The sequence below is a fragment of the Tamandua tetradactyla genome, chromosome 18 (assembly GCF_023851605.1).
Source record: "Tamandua tetradactyla isolate mTamTet1 chromosome 18, mTamTet1.pri, whole genome shotgun sequence".
In the NCBI taxonomy this organism is placed as follows: Eukaryota; Metazoa; Chordata; class Mammalia; order Pilosa; family Myrmecophagidae; genus Tamandua; species Tamandua tetradactyla.
Genome location: NC_135344.1, coordinates 58,120,999 through 58,146,071, shown reverse-complemented (window position 1 = coordinate 58,146,071; position 25,073 = coordinate 58,120,999). Strand labels below are relative to the sequence as shown.

Here is a 25,073-nt window from a genome sequence, read left to right as displayed (position 1 = left end):
CTACAGATGTCTCTTTTAAAGGAAGCCCATTAAAAAAAATAGGAAACCACAGATACTGAGAGAAAATTTGCATTAGAATTCAGAAATCATCCATATAAAGACCTTTGAAATGAATGTACTTTAAATTTTAGCTTATATTATAACATGCGAGAGTTCAAGACACAGATTATGAAAAACAGACTTTTACCAAAAGTTAAAATTCCTGTCATTTAACAATAAAAAGTTTTTTTTGCCTCTCAGAGAAAAAAAAACACGTTTGGAAGATTATAATTTTTCCTTGAAAGCACACATGCACATATACAATTTTATTCAATGTATATCTACTAAGATAAATTAAATTGCTTCAACAATTATAAAAAGTTAAAGAAATCCAAACTGCCTGGACATGGAATGTAATCCTATCTGATTTCCAGGTTTTCATGGTCACACTCATCACATGTGATGGTGCATTTCAGCCTCATAATGCAGTGGGGTCCTGGGGTGCAAGATACACAGAAATCATGTCAAAAGCAATTCTTCACATTCAGATTTCACCACATCAAGTGCAAATAGTGAACTTAAACATGAAAATGCAATTTGCTCCTTCTAAACTATATGTTTTTATTTTTTGGCAAAAGGCACATTCATTTCCAATGCCTCAAGGTAAAAAGAATGGCATCTATCATAAGGGACAGAAAATGTCTGAAGGATTTAGAAGCAATTTTTTTCATCATCTTTCTTTCGTGCAGAAGTCGAGTTATGAGTTACTCAGAATTCATAAAGATTATTAAGTTTCCATCCTCACAGATGATCCGCCACCGTTCTATCTCTCAACTATACTGTCAACATTCTAGTCCAAAACTATGGAGAAGGTGCCTCTGGTGCAGGACCTTCGCCCATTTTGTAGCATTATTGTGCCACTGCACAAAATAAGAGGTCCACTCCCTTCAAAACACACACATACAAAAACAAATCTGTGATATCTGTATGGAGTTCAGCATATTCTTTCCAGCAACCCTTCTCCACGTGACTGATTTTAACAGAGAACTGAAATCTTATTTCAGCAAGTTTAGTCCAGATTTCCAACTCCTGTGTCTGTGCCTGCCAGGCTATTTGAATGATTAGCCTAGCCCCAAAGCGCTCCACTGTGACCCGCTGACACCCACCCCAGCGACCCCCTCATCGTAAGGAAGTCTCCTGAACAACAGAAAGCTTCCCCGCTTGATGAATTCCAACCTTCCAGCTCATTTAAACTGAGCCTATGGGTTTCATGTTTTTCCTTCCTGCTCTTCACTTAGGTCTATGGGAAGTTATGAAACATATTTTTCTCATCCTCCCAGGAGCAAGGCCAGGTTCACAATTCGACCTCAGACACGCAGCAGTCCTGCCAAGGCAGGCAGCCCGAGAGAACTGAGTATTACTGCTCTCGGCCTGGCCCGATGCAAACTCTAGCGTGCCACATGGAGCAATGTTACTTATGGGAACTGACAAGCAATGGATCGGGAGGAGAAAAATAATGGGATTTAATCACGTAAAAATATCACAGGCACAGAGCTCCCCACCACAGGTGAAGCTTCCCACCACAGGTGAAGGCATGATGCTCTGTGAAACAAACCTCTTGTGATTTCTAATGGAGCTGCCTTACCAGATATTTTGATCAGATTAAGTTATAGGATTCCTGACACACCCAGAGATGCTAGTACCCATCTCGTCAATATGCCCTCAGAGAAGGATTTTAAACAAACATACAAAAGTATCTATCTATGCATTAGATAGAAGTCTTAGATGCATGGAGAGCAATCCCAGGAACAGTTCAGGCTCATATGAAAAACTGCCACAGACTAATTAAGGACACTGCTGCCGAAAAGAGAAGGCTGACCCTGCAGTCTTATTTACACAATTTCCAGCCAGAGCCCTGTGAAGTGGAGTCCCAGTGGGGGCATTTCTATCTGAAACCCAAGGGCACCTGCATTAAGGAGACTGGTGTAAATGAATCCCTTTGCTCAATGACAGAAGGGAAGACACAAATACTTCAATTATCTTGGTGAGGAATATATGTGCCGACCTCTTAGATTCTACTTAATGAGATACAGTTACCTCTTATTTATTTATTATTACTCTTTTTTTTTGCACTTCTCTATGCATTCAATTAGCAGGAGGACATTTTGAGGCGAGAACGGTAAGCTCTTTAGACAGAAGGTAGTGGTTCAAAAATTGCAAAACTTCAGCTTTCAAAAATAGCCTTAGTGACCTCTTGCAGTACCCTGGTCACTCGGCAGCAAGCAGGAGGCAACCCCTGTGAAGAGCGGATTCTGGCAAAGTTCTCTCTTCACAGATGATGCACAGCTTAAGCTATAATGAGTTTTTGGGTTACAAATGCTGAACGCATTAATATTCCTTGATGATAATTATCACAGTATAAGCACCTTTCCCAATGTGAGTAGCATAAAGCAACTGAAGCAGCATTTTTACTACATTTGAAACAAGCTGGAAAATGGGATTTTCTACTCTTGTAACCTGAGGTCAGCATACATCGAGCACTGCATACTAAACACACCTATATATGAACTCCACATCACTTTCCTTCCCATCTGCTGTGTGTATACCTAAAGCTATGTATTTCTTTTATTCATTCTTTATTATGAAAGTCCTGAAATGAACACATACGTGACATATACAAATAATCTCAAAATGAAATGAATCTCCCCTCCCCAATCATAATAAAGCCTGTGTTTCTTCTTAGAAGAATACAAATAACTACAAAGATGAGTAAGCCATGTTTTACAGATGAGATGTGTCTCTCTGCAGTTTGAATGAATACTGTGGTCACTGACCGCATATAAAACAGGATGAAAATTAGAATCTAGCAAAGAGGCTCCTAGAAGAACCAAACACATTACATACACAGATCTAAATAAACTAAGAGTCTTTATCTTTCCACCTTCAAAACTAACAATGCTGTTAAGCACTGAAAGATTTAAATGTGAATTCCAACTCTTCAATGTGAAGGAAGAAATGACGTCAACTTCATATTTACTGGCAATACTTTCACCTAAGGCTTCCAGAAACTAATTTTCATTCCAGAATGGAAGGAATATCATTGTTATTTGGGTAATAAGTATCAAATATTGTATGAAAAAAATTATGCATCTGCTCAATGTGTACAATATTTCTTTCTGACATCCAGTATTTACTATAACATACCAAAATACCCAAGATAGATGCTGAAAAGAGTTAGCTTACTATACCCCAATTAGATGTGACAATATGCTCTGGATGGACTATTAATTGGTGCTCTCTCATATCTCTTTCTTCTTCTCACCCTGCTCAGTGAAAACATGAAAATACCTATTAGAAAGCCTAATAATTCATGCCAAAATGGCTTAAAATAATCATAAGATCTTGCTTTTTTTTTTTTTTGTAAACAAAAGGACCCTGCGTAAATAATTCCAGCAGCACTCTGACTTAAGAGTGACAAAGTAAAAGCCAGCTTGAGCCTTCATTCCATACGACTTGAATTGATTTAGGCACTTTGTAGGTGTGAATCTGCTGAATGCATTTGTGCCACGTTATCCCACACTTCATTTAGAAAATATGCTATGCTACAATCGCTTCAAGTTTTCTAGTATCATTTTGACTCATGTGCTGCAAAAATGTCTTAAAAACCCATTTGAATGGATGGTAGGATTATGAGGAAACCTTTACTAAACATTTAACAGCACTATCGCCTTATTAAATGCTATAATGTGAAAGCCATGGAAGGATGATGTACAGTGCTTGCCTCTTTTTTAACTTAATGCTGGTGCTCATTTTGAACATTCCACAAGCCCTTTCATCAGTAGAACCTATGCATTTTAAAAAGTACTCATTTACTTGCAGATATATGGCTAGAAAACCTCTTTATTCTAGAAATGAATGCAAGCTTATTTGGGTTTTACTGCGAAACTTGCTTTTCTATGGCTAGGAAAAAAACTCACAAAACATTTAAAAGGCCATTTTGAAATAATATGCAAAAGCTAAAGGAACACAGCTGTGAAATAACAGAAAGCAAGGTGTACGCTTGGTTCACAGAATGTAAATGCACCAAAACAAGGCAACAAATCTATGAACAGCTAATAAAGCCTATGTGTTCACCAAATCTGGAAATAGTATGTCAAATATATGTCATATAATGAGACTACTCACGAGGGCTGTTACTTTAATCCATGACACTATAGGCCAATGACTTCATTTGCAACCATTCATATGTGTTTGCTTTTTCAAGTGTTTAATACAATTTTTGTGCAAATTGGATTAAGATATTTTCAATAAAAATCACACCTTTTTCAAAACACAGCATCTTAGAGTAGGTACAAAGGAGGAATTCTCTCTGAAAAGATATTTCTGTTCCTAAAGAGAAATAATATAGCCTAATTTAAAGAAAGCTCTCTTCCCACCGGAGGCCTGTGGAATGAGCATTTATTCTGTAAACACTGTAACAACGATTATCTGTCCTCACATTTCTCAGTGGAGACTCCAGCTTTTGAAAATGTCTTGTGGTGACTTACTAAATTCAGGCTATTTCAATTAGTATTACTGCACATTAAAAATTAATTACATTACTGAGTGGATTAAGGTTTAAATTTCAATTCTACAGTATGTGCACTAGAAATGACAGCTAAAATCAATGCTCTTTGGCCCACAATCGGAAGCATGTACGGTCAAGTACGGTGGGACTGGCGTCACTGGCCGAGCAGTTCTAAAAGGTTTGATAGTTCAGTTGAAGGTGTGTCAGTTCTAATTCTAGATTTTAGTTTGAATGCTGCACAGTAGCCAGCCTCAGAAAGAGAGGAACAGAGCAACTGCGATAATAATTTGAAAACCACAAATAAATATGGCTACTAAGATCATGAAAACAAATGGAGAAAGTCACCCAAAACTCACATATAATACCTATAGGCTAAACCCTTCGTTATAATTCTGCTGAATAAGAGCACAGGATCTCCTACCTATATCCACATTATTTAGTTATTAGTTATGGGGTGAAAGAGGTTGATTTGGGCCAGGACATGGGCTATTTTATAAATAAATGTTGAGAACTACTAATATATACAATCTTCATAATGATTTTATATACGTCCTAGGAAACCTAAGAATATATTAAAAATACAAATCTTTTCCTCCAGCAGTAATTCCATTTAGATCCCTTTTGTAGGTTATTAAACCTTTGTGGGGAGAGGGACAAATTGGGATGGGAAATAGTTGCCCATCTTCCCTATAGGTTTGTAAAAACTGCATGGAATTTTGAAAAGAAATGTCCACCACTTTTATTCCTAGTAAATGTGTTCTTTTAAGAAGAAGAAAGTGCAGGACATCAGAAACAAAGTCAACAAAGTAAAGTAGCGTCAATAAAGAACGACGACACTACCCGGGACATCTAGGTTTGGAATTAAATGGTGACTGGTGAGCACCTAAGAGAAAAATGACATCTGCAAAGCTCAGAATTCTCTCCATGTTGTACCACTGGCCAACAGCAAGTTTGGCAGCAAGAGAGTAAAGAAGATGGCAAGTAATAATAACAATAAAAAGAATCATCTGGTGCAAATGGACCCCAAGGTGTAGTAGTTGTCCCTGTGCAACAATCACCCTTCACTGCAATTTACTGATGTTGCTTCATTACAATACAGCATATAAAGGGGGTAATGTACAAGGCACACTATTTAAAGCTACATGGCTTGAAGCAGCACATACCACCTAAGAGCAGGCACTGGCTGCTCTAGGAGCTAAGATAGACTGTCCAGAAATGAAATTTCCCGTACAAACGTTAAGTAGAGGTGTAGCACTTACGCAGCGTGGTGATAAATTTAGGAAGAAAGAGGATAAAAGGTAGCAGGGAAAAGTGCTTCCTTAGGGAAAAAATAAAAAGGGATTGCAAATTAATCTGGATCAAAACATACTTCGAAGAGCTAACAATTTGTGGTTTTGTTAAAAGACAGAGATAAAGAATATGATTTTTTCTGTTTTCAAAATATAAATTGGCTCTCTATTTTCTATTCTTATTCTCTATAAAATGAACTGACATTTTTAGGCAAGCTTTAGCACTGCAAGTTCATGTTACTATTATTTAAAAGAGAAGATGACTAAACGTCTAATTCTTGCCTGCTGTAGTTGAAAGTCTGAGCTTACAGAGAGGACTCAGAAGATGCTGAAGCAATGTGTTAAAGGGAAAAAAAGATTCCTTTCTCACCAAGGATCATTGAGTATGTCATTGGTTAATTCTTGCTCCATGCTCCTCATTAGCATTACTCTCAAGTTTCTGGTTATCATATCCGAGATATTAAGACATAATAACTACGAAGGTGCAGATAATTGGATATTAACCAGAACATACTTGACTGGGCAGGAGGTAGGGCCCTGTTTAAACTAATCCTGAAATATATTAATCACCAATTAATGAAAGGGTTTCAAATACATTTTCTATTATAGAACACCTCCGAGTATCTAAGCTTTTTCTAACAAAAATGACTTGGAATAACAGGGTAGAAATAAGAAATACGGCCATCTGATGGTGGCCTGAATTAATTCTTTACAGCCTGTTCTCAGTAATCATGGAAACTATACTTCAAGCCTTCATTCTTCTTTACAAAATGTGATGGGAAGAGGAGGGGACACTTAAAAGTTCAGTGGCCTCTGTTTAAATTCAATACATCTCTCTAAATTGCAGAGCCAACAGCTAAATATTTCATCAGAGAGCTGTCATAATATTATTTGAGTCTTCCAGCCTAGACAGATCTCTAAGCCTCCAATCTAACAACAGAATGTACTCTTAGAATTGAAAACCAAATCAGGGATGCACAGAGAGGTCCAGCAAAGACATGCTTCGTACTCAGTAAATACAAAATAACAAGAAGTTGATGGACATATTGAGGAATAAAGTCCTTGACAGACTGAAAAGTCACCACAACTTACATAGAAATAATGTAATGTCAAAGGGGGAGAAAAGGGAAGAACAAACCACAGAGATGAACAAATAGAGAAGGAAAGTCGTATTTCTGTCTGATCCACGTGGCTGTTTGATTGTCTGATGTTTTATTCGTTTGGTTTTCAAAGCCCCACTAAGCTCCTAGAAAAACTTCTCCAAGAATCTACTGAGTTAGAAGAGAACCTGCTGCAAAAGCACCATTCACCTTAAAGCAAAGAATAAAATGCTCTAAGAATATCATTCTCACAAAGGGATTCTACTATCTTTTTACACTTGGAGATTTTTTGAAAACATGTATTTTTATGTCAGAGAAAGCAAGGTGTTTGGATTAATGCAGTGAAATCAAGGGATTGAAATGACACCACATCTCTGCTTTCCCTGACCTCATCCACATAATTTGGTGAAAATCATAGGACAACTCCTGTTATCTGAGTTGTATTTTTTCTTCTTTTTCTGCTGTTTGTTGACTTTAGTTTTAATAATTCCTAAGTAAGCACTCACAGCAGACGAACTAAGATATGAAGGCAAGTAGTTCCTTTTATCAACAATTTTGCCATAGAAATATACAAACATTTCAATGGCTCTTCATTAGCAAACAAATCAACAAGTGATATTTTAATGCATGACTTTATTCCATCTCTGTGGGGACTGTAGTTGAGAGTGTGATGTACAGTACAGAGAAAGGAAATCAGCAGCCACAATGTCCCACGGCTCTATCCATTGAGGACTCCGCAGCCTCTGCTTAAAGAGTGCATTTAATTGACTGATAGACAGTAGCTTCTTTGTTCACAGAAGACAGCGAAGTAATGGCAGCTTGAAAATCGTACCATCTACAGGGTCTCCTGAGACTAGTAACAGGGGGATATGTGTCAGGAATAAATAAATAATCTAATTATTAAGCCACTTCCTGTCAAGTTAACTCCAATTTGTTGGCTTTTGAAGGCAACAAAACGAGGCATTTTTCCTCATTATGCTTCTCTTTTTATACCAGTGGTAATCACAGGCGGATTAAAGGGTGCCTGATTGGTTTTTTTGTCAAGGAACTGAGAAGCAGCCAACAGTACAGAAAAACAGAGTTGGGGTTAGAAGAAATTTCATGCTTGTCTCCTTTCCAGCTCCCTAACAGCCCACACGGATGCCCCATACAGAGCTGCCAGCTGTACAGCAAATGTGCACCCCTCCAACTGAGGCCTACCGGGCCACAGGCGCCATCCTGAGAGCTGCGAGATACCTTGCAATCTTGGCAGGTAGCTACTGCTGTCATAGGCATAATTCTAAAGGTGACCTACGAAACCCCATCAGCTCACCAAATGCAACAATGTGAGCAGCTGAAGTTCGACACCCACTCTCCATATCGGCTTTCTCTCCTTTGTTTACTGCTTCTAATGGCCCCAAAACTAGGAGATAACCTATGGAAATAGGTCCTCGGAGACCTTTGCTTTTTATGCGAATGAACTGCTGCCGTGGAAATAGCTCACAACGCGTGCATGTGCACGCCTGCACGTGGGTGAGCACAGGGATCTATTATTTGACCAACTTTCGGTACTCTGCATTCAGAAATGTTTTACAAAGTCCACTCAGTAAGAGATATCCATATTTGATAATAAATATATCAAACAGTGAGTGAACAACATGCATTTGCAGCAAGTTCCATATAGCAAGTCAAAGATGAAAACAAAATGAGAGTCAGGGGCCCCACCACTGAGTAGCAGCCAGGTGTGTGGCAAATGCATGTGGCTCAGCCTCTCCTCCTGGACTCGTTGTACAGAGCCTAGGGGAAAAGGCTGGCACCCAGGAATCCTGCCTGAGAACCATACTCTTGTGAGGCCTCTTCAGGTGCAGTGCGTTCTAAAAAGTAACCAGAAACAACCTCCCATCTCTCTACCGGCTCAGTTAGAATCCTCAGTCTTACAGAAAAATTCACATTACAAGAAATGTCTAACGGGCTTTCTTCGGGGCTTGTAAATTAGAAACTACACTAACTGTCAGTATGTTTTACTCTCATAAATCAAAGCTGCTAGATGCAGCCTAAAACACAAAACAAGAATAAACATCCCGATTTGTCTTTTAATAGCTTGACACTAAAATTAAGAGATAGAGTCAAAGATTTTCTTTTAAGATTTGCTTAAGAAATAAGAATCCAAACAACCGAATTGAATTCTTGAAAACTGCCTTATTCATAAAAGTTGTAAGGTCTTTTTTTTTTTTTTTCGCTTTTTGCACTTTAAAAGCTCTTTGTTTTTAGGAAGACCCAGCAAAGAGGAGCCCTGACATGCTCCTGTGGCCGCACTCTACCCTTGGTAAACAGTGCAGCTATGTTATATTTTTGCCCGTGTATGTCCTTTCTGAATACATCTTGAATTTTTGTTAAATTGTGCAGATAATTAAACCCTCTTCATATTTACAGTCTGCTTCATTGGTATCATGAATTCTGTTTTCAGTTACTGTCTGCAAATTCCCTCTCTGAACAATTTCATACTAAGCAATAACACTTCATTTTACATAAGTTTTATCTGATGTCCCCATACAGAGCCGCCAGCTGTACAGCAAATGTGAGGTTCTCAAACTGAGGCCTACCAGGCCACGGACTCCATCCTGAGATCTGTAAGGCACCTTGCTGTCATTGGCAAGCTCTCCCTGCCATCGCTGCAACCATCACCCCACACTGCACACAACTTAAAATCATCTGATTATTAGAATTTGTGGCCCACACTCCATTTTATCCTTTATTTAATCTATCCCCAGATCACACATTTGTTTAAATGTTTTGGCTGGTTTACAAATCATGCAGCCATCTGCACAGTAGGTGTGACACCATTTTTTAGACAAAAGTTACGTTTTAAACAAAGATAAAGTCATTTGAAATGCTTTGGTGTTTTTGTTATTCTGCCTGGTTCACTTGGACCAACTCTAAGAAATAAATACAATTATCGGTGTAAATCGATGAACATCTATGAAAAACAACACCCAGCAGAACGCAGAGCTTGCTCCATTACCTACGTTAATATCATGACAGCTGAGAAGAGATGACCTGGCCCACTTCTCATCTCTCCTGTACAGATGGCTATTAAAGAGAAAGTATCCCTTTTGTATGGTCCATGTAGAAACCCTTTATGGGCTTTTCAAATAAGCCAGCATTGCCCACATGAGGGTAGCTTTCTGTTACCATTAAACTGCCCAGATTTCATCTTTTTTAAACCAGCTCTTGATGAAATAAGCCAGTATTTCATCATAGTTAACACCAAATGCTTATTTCTTAATTCCCTGAATTTTGTAAGCAAAGATACTTTAAAAAAAAAGATTCAATTATCCTTTATTTTAGAATAAATGTATGCTAAGGCTCCAAAGAACCTTAATGACTTTGAACTTTTTAGTATAGTGTGGATATACATTTATATACATATATGCATACTCACACATATATATACATGATTGTAGATTCATTTCCAGTCTTTTTTTTTAAGCAGCCAATGGACACTCAGAGTTTAAAGGGCAATATGACCCTTCATCTTCCTTATACAGAGATCCACACCTGTGGATATTTCCCCACAAGACATATAAAATCCAAAGCTTCCACAGACTTCAAAATATTGGGTTTAGTCTATTGTAAAGCAAGAGCACTCAACCTGAAAAGCTTGAGAGATGATCTTGAATGCTACAAGACTATAATAAAGACTAGTCACATAGTAGACTGTCCACTAAGGGAACAAAAGGGGAAAAATGCCATCTGTGACCCTAGGCATCAAACAAGTTGCAGGATGTATGAATGTTACTTGTTACAAGAACAGACTAAAATTTCACCATACTGAACAAATCTGTTTATGCATCCTTTTGGTCTCGACAGCAGTGATGTGTATCATGTTTAGTAATACAATGCATAGCATACATATTTTTCCACATGCCCTGTAGAAGAGCTGACATTTTTTATGGTCTTTAAAAAACTGTAACTATCTATAAAAAACTGTGGGTATCAGAGATGTGAATCAAAAGAGTCAATATCTTTACATCAGTGTTTTCACTTCAGCTGTCACTTACTGTCCCAAATTCTCGTTTTGTTTTCCTAAGAGAGAAAGATATTAGCTTCCCTGCAATGCTTTAGTTAACACCCTTGATCTGTCTAGAACAGATTATTCATTACTATTTCAGGATCTTCCTATCTTTTCACAAAACAGTGTTCTCTGTCACTCTGTCATTATAATACTGGTCTTTCTGATTGGGGGGAAAGTATGAAAAAAGAAGACTTACAGTGGGAGCAATTCTAAGTAGACTACAAAAATATTTTTGGGGTAAATGATTTGTATCCATTCCCTTCGTATTTTCCATTGTAGAGGTTTGAAAGAGAGGTCTAAAAATGGTCAGAGCTATAGCCTGACCACTTGTCCTCCAAAGTCTAAGACCAGGGCAATAAATTCCAAGGATAATGGTATTTCTCTCCTTTGATCATCTCTTTGTCAAGCTGACTGGCCTTTGATGGTAAATGTACTGCTGGTTGTCTACCACCAGCCGCTTGCAATTTGCTCACTATGTTTCATGAGACAGTTGTTTGTGGCTGTTTGGAACACATTTGTCTCTTTGGGGATTTATGCGCTAGTTGCAATGCCAACCTCCGTAGTGATCGAAATTTCTTTCTAACTAAAATAGATAATTAGAGGCTGGTAATTATTGGTCAAGAATTATCAGAGTGAAAAAATTAAGCTTCTCATAAATAGTTCTTGGCAATGTCATCTCTTTATATTATCTCATGCCTAACAGCCCTTTATTCAGAGCACTTACAGATTTACTCTACTGCTGTTGAGCCTCATAATTTTATATGAGGCAATCGCTTTGCTGGGTTAACCTCATTTGAATTCTCTGGTTTCATCTCTATTTGTGCTAATCCACACCAAATAATAGTAACAGATCTCAAAGAGGAAAATAACAATAAATATTTACTATGCTGATAGAAAGAGAATAGTGAATCAAAGAACTTAATACACAATGGCTTCTTTCTGAATTCTCAGGTCAAAAAAAGCCAACGTAAACTATGTGAACTGAACAAAGGAAGACAAGAGAAATTTTCTCTTCTATACAGACTTTAAAAGAAGGAAATCTCTCTCCCAGGAAAGCCATTAATATATTTTGTAGCTCTTTTTCTGTGTGTGAATAAGGAAGAAAAAAAACAACCTAAATAGTCACTGGTCTGATTTCTTACTAAAGCTCTGTCAAAATGTGGTGGAGAGTAAGGTTTTATTTCTCACCTTAATAGACATAAATCAAATCCCCAATGCATTTTTATTGAGTAATTATTCCTGCAACTCAGACCATGTGTCCACACCTAGCTGCAAAATGCCACTTAAGAATAGGGTCTCTGTTATGTACTGTAGAAACACTGATGGTTTTCCTTTCATGAATGTCCTCGGCCAACAGCCTAAGCCCAACACATCCAGAAACAGGCATGGGGGCTGACTGACATTGAAATCGCATTAAAGCATGCGTGTGACATAGATACAAATGCAAATGACTTGGTCAAAGAAGTAATTTAAAGTTATACCTCCTTGGGTCTTCTGCAGAATTTGTTTTTTTATCAAGTGACATAACCCATTCTCTAGACTGATAAAAATATAAAACAAAATCTGTAAAAAATAAACACTTATATAGTCTCTTACAAAAAGCGTAAGAAGCTTTTCAGAGAGTCCATAATCCCTCTTCCCCTGCTAAATGCCTAGTTGAGATTATTTTTTGATTAGACAAAAAACACACAGCGATACACAGCCTAAAAATACCTACCCTCGATGGAGGTATTTTAGCCAACAAAATAATGCTGCCTACCTCATTTGAAAAACTAAATACCACACTGGGATTTTGAAAAAGGACATCTTAGCCTTTGTGACATTCCCGTTATGCAGTCATTCTCTCTAGATATCAATGTGAAAAGATTTTAAGGACTTAGATACATGGTCAACAGATAAAACAATTAAATTGATGCTATTCATTTGTTTAGACCTCAAGTGCAAGAGAATTACATATTTTACTATTAAAAATGCATGAATATTAAATAAGTATGCACTCAGGGTAAAGGAATGGAATTTGTTTCTCCGATGGAAGGTAAATGTTTAAATGCTCAGATCCCCAGAGGAGGTGAGTGTCATATTAATTGACCATAAGGTAGAGGGAAAAAAATGCCTTGAGAAATCACTAATGATGAAAGAAAGGTAAGGTAAATGCAAAGGAAAAAAAAAGCAGAAAACTGTTTTAAAAGGAAGGCCAGGATCTACCAACGAATCTTATGGACAATATGATACTAAAATTGGAAAATCAAAAAGCCCTCTCATGTCCAGCATTCAATTCAGATGCTACATATGCAAAAGAATATTAATATTCTGCTGAAAAGTATATTTCAAGTGCTCATGGGTTACTGGGATAAATAATCAATCTAGAAGCCAAAATAATTTTACCCAGAACAGATATAATCAGAAGCATGACCCACAACATTTCAAGAAATTTTCCATAAGCTGCAAATTCCCAAGAAATGTTTTCACTTAAGCCCATGAAATACTACAGCATGAAGCAGAATCATGAATGAGTGCCACTGATTTACTGTACTCAAGAAATAAAGAAATGGGAAATATTAATGTTTTTCATTTGGCAAGAAGAATTCATTTTTCCAAGCCCTCCTGTCCACCCTCCCCACACACACCCCCTCCCACCCACAAAAGAAAACAGTTTAGAAAGTTTACATAGGATATTTTTCCTAAGGAATCCAAAACAGAAAGGAATTACAAGGAAACATATTATTTGACTCTCTCTTACATGTTGTCATTATCAACTAAACACTCTGAAAATCTGAGTGTTATTCTAAAAGGTTTTAATATGCTGTTCAATGTATAAAAAAACACTGATAATATTAGTACTTAAATCTGCAAAATGTAGAGATAGTGTGATCAATATTTTAGCTGTTATCATATGTTCCATTTTGCACAATTATTTAGTCTTTTATAAGCAATAATACCCCTAAAGACCCATCATTTGAAGACTATAAAGAAAATCCTACAGAAAAACCATTAATCAATTTTCCAACATGCTTCTGAATTGATCTTCATTAATTTACACAAGAGTATTTGGAGTTTGGTTATTCTTGGATTTTAATGACTATTGGTGATGGCTGGAGCAACCACTGCACTGGACATTCTTGGAATACTTCTGAGAAGTGTATAATAAAACATGATTACCCCTGAAAACAAGTTCAAAGTCTAAAATATTGAAATTTCTTTCCTGTCTTTCACAGTTGATAATAGGAGAGAGCATGAGGTTAATTAAACTTTTTAATATCATATCACAATTATTTATGGTATTATAAAATAATACAAAATGAATACAAAATAAGGTTCTCATGTATGAAAACACAAATGAGTAACAAAAATAGTATAAACTAATAGCAATCGTCATTTTACTAGTAGCTAAAAGATCTGCTTGATAAAGTTTAATTGGCTGGTAAAACTCTTAGTGTTATTGCTGAGTGCTTATCAAATTAAAAACATAGGCGGTAACCCCAGAGGAATTAAAGGATAATAGGACAATATGAATAAGTGAAAAGATTATCCTTATGTCTAGCCCATGTGATAACTGCAAAATTCCTAAAAACAATGGCCTGGTGAGACTTCAGAGATCTTTACCCAAACCGCTTCTATAAAGATCTAAAATTTGGTGGGGAATGATATAAGATTACTTAATTCGTTGCATGTCTTTAAGATCATGATAATTTCCAGAATGCTGAAACCATACATATAAAACTATTTTATGGCAATTGAGATTATTTATGCTTTTCTATCACAAAAACTCACCACTTTAGATTTTGATACAAAGATGCTTAGGCAACACACAGCAGTGCCATTACCATAATAACTTCTGAAATTAAAACCTGTCTAAAACTCTATGGAAAGCTAACATCCAGTTCATTAACCATTCCTGTTAGTTTTCAATAATGCAAAAATGATTAGAAGTTTAATTTGTTAATCACCTGTGTTTTGACTGGCAGTAGATATACAATCCTCTGCAGAAGCTAAACTAGCCCTTGCAGAAAATAAAATGTGCTAATGCCTTATCAGGCCTAATAACAGGAATTAAAAAGAAAAATCAATCATAACTATGTAAACCATTGATGGTTGAACAATTAATTCATCTTTAACTCTGTTTAATTATATAGGCATTGATGGATACAAGTAGGAGAAAAATCTATCTTTAATAAGGTTTATTAGAGTGTCACTCACCAATCATGTGATTTGCAACATGAACCTGAATATCCCATTCATTGTAGAAAACCATCTGACACTTGATGCACTGATAGGTCTTCTTCTGAGGAAACAAGTATAAACAGGTTTACTTAAACACGTGAGCTTGTTATTGTTTGTTTGTTTAAACACAACAACCTACTCACAGTATTTTTTTGAGATGCCGGTCTTACATAAGTTGCTATATAGGCTACTTGCAGACTACTTGGGCAAAATTCTATGAGTTCCTTGCTAAGACCTAGTGCCCTGATCCCAACACTTTTAGTGGCAAAACATTTAGCAGAGATCGAGTCTCATAATTATGGCATAATAATTTTAAAGATTCTTAAACTCAAAAAAAAAAAACAATATTAACACAAATCTGTAACACATTGCTGAATTTCAGAAAACGATCCCTTTAAGAGCAGGCAAACTTTCTTTCTGACTGAAATAATTATGGTGGTGTATTTAGATATTCATATATAAAATGGCCAATAAATTAAGATGTATGGAATATCGCTAAGAGACTTAGAAATTCTAATTTTTACCTGGATTTGGAAAGTTAGGTGATACTGCAGAAGCTGCTAAGTACTAATTTAAATATATTTTTTCTCCCATAAAGAAATCACATCATAATAAACATTTTAACATTTTATCACTTTAGTTCACGGTTCTTTGAAGGGCACAGAGTAGGATTTATCAAAATTCTTGTATCACATATAAAGAAACCAAGGCCTTGGGAAGTAGAAAGATTTGCCAAAATGTCCTATAGCTGGAAAAAGAAATAGACTCTCTTCATTCAAAATGCTAAACTCTCTGATAAAAATGGTCTTTATAATTTTACAACTTTATTATTGGGCCCCTCACATGGCTCAACACATAGTAAATAAAATTCTATGAATAAAGGATTGTTATGTTTTCCAAAACAAATGATATAAATTCTTTCATGGTGAAATTTGGCATTTACAATAAAAAACTATCTTAGAAAACAAAATAAGTCATTATGAAATAATCCATTTTGAAAATCTTCCAAACATTAGCAAATTATACATCTGTAAATCACATAAATGATATTTTGTTATATGCGTTCTCATAGAATTATCTTTTCATTTGCAGTCATATAATAAAACTGTTTTTCTAACTACATTAATAGGAAATACCAGTCTGTAAATTACAATTAATTTAAAAGACTCAAGTTCTTTGGAACCTAACAATGAAAGAGAAGCACAACAATTTAGCTTTATTTCATTTAAGATTAAAGTTCTAGATGCCATTAGCATAAAATTTTCCCAATAATTTTTAATTTAACTTAGTATTCTTTTTTTTCTGCAACTGTAGCTGGTATTTCTTATAAACCACAGAAGTATGGGCATATTTCCAACGGAAGCTGTCTAAATAATCTGTCTTTGTACATTAGGTGTATTGAGTATGCTGAATCTAAATCTAAGCCCAGACTTGAAAAACCCTGACAATCACCACGGAAGATTTACTGCACTGAGCTGTTTACAAGATGCTTTTGATGGTGACATACAGAGCAACACGTGTTGTGTAAATAACATCTATCCTTTTTTAACAATATTTCCCTTTAGAACTAGTTAGAAAATATTTCTTACTCCCAGATGACCTACATTATATATTGTTTATTAGCATACTTCTAGCATTATTCCTGATATGTGACCTTGCTGAAAAACAAAGAAACATAAACTTAATGGCTAGTCTTTTCTCTTGTTAGCACAGTAAAACATACACTATGTCGAAAACTGTCTCCAAAAATGATGACTGATGAATATGTTGAAGGAATATACTCGGGTTTTTTTTTTTTTTCTGGTCTAATAATAAAGAATAAAATCACTTGACAAACCAAAATAATAAAATACCATCACTTACTACTATCTTCAAAATGAACTAATACTACTGAAGATCGATGTATTTGAGTTTTCTCTTATCATTGAAAGAAAATGCTTTTGTCATGACTGATAATTTAAATACTAATTCTTTCTACTCTTAAAACAGTGTCTAAAATGCTGCATTCTGTTTTATATTAGTAAAGGCATACTCTTACCTACAAGCTCCTAAATTTATAGTTAAATGAGATAACAATTTAATAGACTCAGAAGCAATGTACCATGAATTTAAAAGACTGTGGTGTGAACACTACTTTTCACATATCCCAAAGACAGAGCCATGACATGCAAATAGGGAAGTACTAAGATTCTTTTTAAAGCTGGGATGCAAAATTCATTTTTGCCCTCAATTTGTAAGAAACTTAATTTTAAATTACCCTCAAAGCATCCCTCATTATACTTATAGCCTCTTAGCAAAGAATTTGTGACTCCTACACCATCGTCATGTAAAGGGATTATAAACTCTGAACAATATCTGATTTGGGAAGCTCATTTCATTAGAGGTAAATCTATTCTGATTGCATAAGGCCAAGATTAATTCTAGCCTCAAGTCTACTTTTCTACCCATTGACCTGTCTCTAGGTCATGGGGCTATAAAGAAGCCGTTGTATAAATAAAGTGTCAGTGGCTGAGAGATTTCAAACAGAGTCAAGAGGTTATCTTGGAGGTTATTCTTATGCATTATGAAGATATCCCCGTTTTAGTTTATGGTGTATTGGAGTAGCTGGAGAGAAGTACCTGAACTGTAGAGCTTGTTCCAGTAGCCTTGTTTCTTGAAGATGATTTTATAATGACAGAGCTTTTACAATTTGACTGTGTAACTGTGAAAATCTTGTGTCTGATGCTCCTTTTAACTAGCGAATGGATGAGTAAAAAATACAGATAAAAAATAAATAATAGGGGGAACAAAGCTTAAAATAAATTGGGTAGATGGAAATACTAGTGGTCAGTGGAGAGGGAGGGTGAGGGGTATGGTATGTATGAGTTTTTTCTTTTTTATTTCTTTTTCTGGAGTGATACAAAGTTTCAAAAAATTGATCGTGGTGATGAATACACAACTACATGATGATATTGTGAGTCATTAATTGTAATGTATGGAAGGTTTGTATGTTAAGAATGTTTGCATGTTTTTATGTTGTTTTTTTAATAAAAATATTTTAAAAAAAGAACCCCTTGTCTCATGATAGTTACGTTAACCCCATTTTCAACTGAAAATAGGTACTTAGTGTAAGAAATGCTTAGAAAAACTTTCACCATCCTAGTCACCTTCCTCTAGATCAATGTTTTTAATCAGTAGAACTCCAAATTAAGCCCAGCTCTCCAAGTGTGACCTGACCCTTTCAGAGTTTACCAGGACTGTCACCTCTCTTTTACATGAAAGACAACAAAAAAGTCAAGTGAGACAATTTCTTCTAAAAGCAGATAAAAGTAGAAACAGAACTTCCATTGTTTGGGCCCCAGATTGGCCTTTATCAACACTTAAGATGTCAATTTACTTGAAATGCTAATTTAGTACAATTTTTAAAAGAGACTTTTTTTCATTAGCCTTTTTAAATGTGCTACTTGGGAGTGGGATTGTCATTTCCTGATTGTTCTCTTTTGTTTTTTGATACTGATAGATGTAATTATCAAGGATATAACTTTTTCCCAGCACCTCATTATTTTTGATTGATTTTGAGAACAATTTAAATGTACCTTTTTGACATTCTTGTTTTCAGTTATACTCTGGTTAAGGTACTTAGAGACTTTCAGAAAAGAGCATCTCATAAATAAAAAAAAAATAATTAGAATCTTTAATAATGTATAGTTTTCCTTAAAAAAAAATTCTGATTAACCCTACCCTCTGCCATTAAATCTATACTGCATCAGGACTTTGGTTTCATATGTAGTCTCATCAAGTTAAAAAAGAAAAAAATTTGCAATTTGTAGTTATAAATTGCTTTTATTTCATTAAACAAAACACTGAATATGTAGGAAAAATCGAGTCCATAATAATCCTTCAAAAAACAGAAAAGTCTTAGTTGCTGCCACTGACAGTTACATATATTTTCTTCTTCTGAAAATTAGTGTTTAAAGGGACAGAGTCGCCTTGCTTTTTTAAGAGGACACACTGTTCTTGTCTACCTGATGAGAAAAAGCTCTTTTTAATAGAAGAATGACAGATAGAATTAGAAAGTCACCATTTGCAACCCAAATAAAATGACTTAGAATCATTAGCGAATGCTAAAACTATTAGACAAAAGGTTATTCTGAGATTCACAAATTTTATCCTTCGCAAACTATAAAGAGAAAGATGTATCTTTATGATGGATTTATCTGGTGGCAATTGCTGTAACCAGAAGACATACCTTAATATTATAAACAATGGAACGACCTGACATTATGTGCCTCTAGATGCAATGCAATATGAAGCATATGACATCACCAATAGAGCAAACTTATCTAAAATATGGATCTGAATTTAATCAAGCCTTTCAACCTAGTTGTTCAGTTTTCTGGATTATAATGATACCCCAAGGAATGAGAATTGCTAAGGAAACAAAACTAACTGGAACATTCTCCAAACTTCAAGAAGTCAATGTCATGGAGGGGAGGGGGGAAAAAGCAGAGACACTGTTCTCAGATGAAATGGGACTAAAAAGACAACTACTAAATGTAATGTGTGGATCCTGATTTGAGGGGGAAATAACTATTAAAAGGTTGTTAACACAATTAGGGAAACCTGAATATCAACTGGTTTTTAGATATATTGGAGAATCACTGTTAACTTTCTTAGATGTGTTAATGGTATGATTATGTGAGCAAATCTCCTTTTTATTCGGAGATATAAACTGAAGTTATTGAGTGGTGAAATATGATGTTTGAAATTTAACTTTCAAAAGATGCAGAAAAATATACATATATATACATATATAGATAAAGCAAGTATGGCTAATGTTAACAATTAATAAATCCAGGTAAAGATATGTAGGTATTCACTGAACTCCTCTTACAACTATTCTGCATGCTTAAACATTTTCTTAATAAAAAGTGATAATAAATGAACAAGATAATTAATAATACATAGTTTCTTTTGAATACTAAAACTAACTGTTTAACCCCACAGTCTATTCATTTTATACCTGCATATTTGGTGACTCTCTAAATTTGCACTTAGTTTTACAAAAACCTTTGTAAATATTTTTGGTATTATTGTGAGTATTAATTACAAGCCTAACGTATAATCTCTAATAGTCAAAAACTATAGATTACATTCATTTATATAAGAGAACAATAATAATTTCTGATCATTGCATCTTGCTTTACAATCTGCAAAGAACTTGGATGTAAAGTACCTCACTTGAAACAACACTTTGAAAGTCTTTAAAGGGAGGGATTATTATTCTCATCTACAGAATAGTTAAATGACTTTTCAAAGTTATACAGTTCATGAATACCATAACCTGGAGTCAAGACCAAGTTCTGGATTCTAAAACAATTAGAGTGGGTTTTAACACACTTTACACTCAGATCGTTTACAGGTTAAGTTTACAATTGCATTCCAGGTGCATTCTGAAAAGGGGGCTTTCTTTAGAATTGTGTAGCACTTTGATCTCTGACAGCGCCAGGGATGGTAAGAGACTTAGCTTATGCCTCTCTTCCCATTTTAGCCTTAGGTTCACAGTTCCAGAACCTGTGACCAAGATCACTGGGGCAGAACTGGGCTCCCAAGGTCCCTTTGTCTATTTGAACACCTGCCTTTGGTTTTTAATGACCTCAAGTTTTACTCCCACGTTATTTTCTGTGTATATATGTTTATTTGCTCTGCTCAATACTAAAAGAACAACTTCAACCTGAGGTCTCCTGTCTGTCTTCAATCCAAAACTTTTTAGCAACCATGTCTTCAAGTATAATGCTTCTCATTTCCCTTTTATTGAAATGCTTATTAGACACAAATTTGAATCTCTGCATCTATCCTCCATATATCATACCTGCTCTTTCATCATATTTTAAATATCACTTTGTCCCTCTGTTTCGATCTAGGTTTCTACTTACTTTCTTAGAAACCTAGGATTCTCTCTTCATTGGTGCCTCATCTAGAGCTTTTCCTATGTACTGTAGTTTTTATTTCACACAACTATTACTCATTTCCATTATTTCCAATTTAAAACATGCAAGTGTTCTTGTTTCATCTCTGTCTAGCTTGTTTCATAATTTCTCATTCTGTTTACGGAAATCATTCCTTTATTTATCGTTTTAAGCTTCTAAGTATACTTATTTCAGTCTTAATCACACTGTTCCATATAATTAATTTCTTCTGGGATAGATTCTTATTCTCATAGCAAATTGTTTTTGTTTGTCTTAAACAATGGGAATTTATTGGCTCACAGTTTTTTGCTTTATTTACATCTGCACAAGTTTTATTGCATTAATGATACAATATTTTTTATTTTTTTTCATCACATAGTTGTGTATTCATCACCATGTGTTTGTTTTGTTTTATTTTGTTTGGCTGCATTTACTGGCATTAGATTCATTCACATATTTTAGGATCTTGGTTTGAAGCCCATTTACAGCGAGATTTTTTTTCTCCTCTCCTTCTGAGCCCATGCCTCCCTTTCCAATATTTTTGCAGTTGCTCCTACAGGGCCACCACAGGCTACTAGTCAGAGCTAGGACTCAGAAGAGCTTTTCCTGTGTACCTTCTAGGCTGCAGGGATATAGGAGAAATTGAAAAGTTGAATGACAGAGCTGGCACATGGCTAGTTCAGCTACAAGTCACAAAGCTATGCCTCCATTCCCACCTCTTCAGCCCTCCAGTTTGCTAAAAAGCCCTAGTCTCAGGTAGAAATTTTTTTTTCCTGCCTCCAGTCATAAGGAAGCCTCTTCTCAGGCCCAGCTTTAAGCAGCAGGCCTAAGCTTTTGCTTCATAGGGATTAAATGGCAATTATGACTTTCTATTCTGGAATAGAGCACAGCAGGCCCCTGACTTCAATCCTGATAATTGCTTGGATTTTTATTTGGTTTCTGGATCTCAGAGATGATGAAATATTTTGAACTTGAATAGGTCCATTTGGTTTCTATTTTTATAATTTATCTCTCATTGCTGTATGTTTGGAGTATTAGAGCCATTTTTTTTTTGCATGGGCAGGTACCAGGAATTGAACCCGGGTCTCTGGCATGGCAGGCGAGAACTCTGCCACTGAGCACACCATGACCCACCATGGAGCCATTTTTATTGGATGTTTTGCATAATTCAACCCCCTCAAGCCCAAGACTGGGCAGTGGTTTTCAAGGAGAGACCAGTCCCAGGTTCAGCTAGAACCCTAAAATTAGGATGCTGTTTACGATGCTATAAAACATCCATTCCAAATATAGATAGCAGTCTTAGTAGGAAAGCAACTTTAAGATCCTCTTTCTGCAAATAGTGGCCATTTAGTGGCTCTATCATTTAGCTGTGAGACCCTGGACAAACCATTTAATGATCCTTCTCTGTAAATTAAAAATAATAAAACTTATATCATAGGGTTGATGTGGAAAGCAAGTGAGAACTATTTGAAAGTGCTTAGGACCATGCCTAGCATAAAGTATGCCTGCATAACATAGTAACTACCTTGATTACTTTTTACCTGACAGGTTACAATGGGGATGGAATGAAATACTATATGACAAATAGTAGTTCTGGCCATTTTGGGTGGACTTTGAAACCATATTTTGATTTCTTTAAACTGAAAGTCACTAATTTAGATACTATGACAATTAACAAGGGTTAAACAAATGATTATGAAATAAATCATAGCATAATAATTATCACAAGCTGGTGACAAGGCCGGGGTGGGAAGAAAGAAGAGGAAAGAAAGGTTCAACCTACCTAGGAAAACAAGCTGTTTTCAAGGACTACAGCATCATGCATTACTATTCTAAAAATGAATAAATACTGTTAATTACAAATGATACAGATAACTAAGAACAGCAGCACAAATGGCTACTATACGTGAGCAAAAGTTATACACCTGCAGCTTTCCACAGTCAATCTTCAGATTTTTACTAATTTAAACTGATCATTTTTTCAAGTAATTCTGAATTAGTGTGAAAATAAGTCACTAAAGAGAAAAAATGTGTGCCTGCAATGGAAGCTATTAATGATGAGAAGTTTGCCCAAATAATTCTCTGAAAATGCAATTACCAATGTTCTATTGTGTATTTTCATCATGGTTAAAAGAAGAAAACTGCTGTCTTACAGATTTGGTCAAGGTCCTGAGATATAAAGTTCTATAACTCTTTACACAATACACATGGTGAAAGATAAAAACCAAGAGATATTGGACAGGAATCACAACATAATTTGGGGAAAGAAAACATACAAACATTAAATCATTAAAAGTATTTTGCCTAAATAACACAGCAAAGCCTTAAAGGACTGAATGCCTGCATTAGGGCTGAGTCAAGAGAAAACAGCTAAAATCACAGCAGCTCTAGACTGACATGGTCAACAAGAGTGGGTAAAAGCTCCCTGGGAGGGTGAAAGTCTCCCTGGTAGCGTGGGAGATGACTCCTAGGGATGAGTTTAGCCCTGGCACCATAGGATCAACAATTCCATCCTGATCAAAAGGGGGAAAAAGTGTAACAAATAAAGTATCAGTGGCTGAGAGAGTTCAAATAGAGTCAAGAGGCTACTCTGGAGGTCACTCTCACACTAGCTTCAGTTAGACATTGCTACCTAGCATAACTTGCCAAACCCCAACCAAAACCATTCTAGCCAATTCTAAAGAACACCTATGGTGATATATAAGATTCTACAAAGGTTCCATGCACTAGGGTAACTTTCCAGAAACCTACAATCTCCAGATGGGTCCCTGGACCAGATAGGTCCTGAAACCTAGAAAGCCCAGCCTCTCCAGAACATCCACTAGTTCCAACTCCCTACTCCATATTACTGATAGCCCTTTCCATCACGAAAAATTTAGAATGGCCATAGTCCAAATACCCCTAAAGAACAAGATAGAAAGATCAAAAGTGATAGTGGAGTTATACAGAGAAAGTAGGGTTTAACAAACGAATGATTGCTGAATCATTAAATTGATATTTCTTTTAGTCATAGAGCAGCTAGAAGTAAAAACCTATAATTGTGGAATTGTAACCCATACCAAACTCTGAAATATATTCTATAATTGCCGTGCTGTACTTTGAAATTTATTGCTTTTTTGCATATATATGTTATTTTTCACAAAACGGAAAAAAGAGTTGATTGTGACGATAAAAAAAATATTTATTCCTTCTAGCTTCCTATATTCTAGAGCAGCTAAAAGGAAAAATCTGAGAGGATGGTATAGTAGCCCATGATAAACTCTGGAATCTGTCTTGTAACTAATTGTTGAAGAGTGCTTTGAAAACCATTGCTTTTTTCTTTCTTTGTTTTGTATATATATTATATTACACAACAAAAAAGTTAGAAAAGAAAAGCTCCCTGGGAGAGATCAAATTTATGTGGGCATCTTATCTGGGCTCTAAAGTGGGGATCATTGCTTGCATTCACAACTGAGTTACAGAATGTCTACTACAAGCCAGCCAAGTTGTTCAGTCTGGTGGGCTGTTTGCTGGAACAAGAAAGAACGCAATTCTGAATACAAACAGGGCTAAATTGCTTCTGGTCAAGTGAATGAACAGGAAAAAGAAGGGAGACAAAATTCTAGAAAGATAGGATCTGGAAAAAGATTCCTATTTTAGATGACTTGGTTGTGATTTTTCTTTTAATCTTAGGACAAATTCTGCACAAGCCCATATATTATCAGAAAGAAAAAAAAGACTTATTTAAGCAAATTTATTTTTACAAAGAAAACCCAGAACCCCAGGAAGAGACAAATGCAAGCCACCACTAACCTTAAATCGAGTGTGTGTAGGAGGGGAGGTGAGTGCCTTCCCCCTTTCTAAGCTTTTCTTGGATTCTCTTTGAATATTAGATAAAAGAGCATTAAAATATTATTGTCTCTTCAAAGATATCAC

The 25,073-nt window shown here is 35.7% G+C and overlaps 1 protein-coding gene across 4 annotated transcripts in view; it reads right to left on the bottom strand.

Annotated features, from left to right (window-relative positions):
- ZNF521 (zinc finger protein 521) overlaps positions 1-25,073 on the bottom strand; it is a 288,821-nt gene that overhangs the window by 111,677 nt on the left and 152,071 nt on the right. For all 4 annotated transcript variants that reach the window (XM_077135748.1, XM_077135749.1, XM_077135746.1 and 1 more), the window contains one exon: positions 15,187-15,271. In XM_077135748.1, the coding sequence (XP_076991863.1) occupies positions 15,187-15,271 (85 nt within the window). The remainder of the gene's footprint in view (positions 1-15,186; positions 15,272-25,073) is intronic.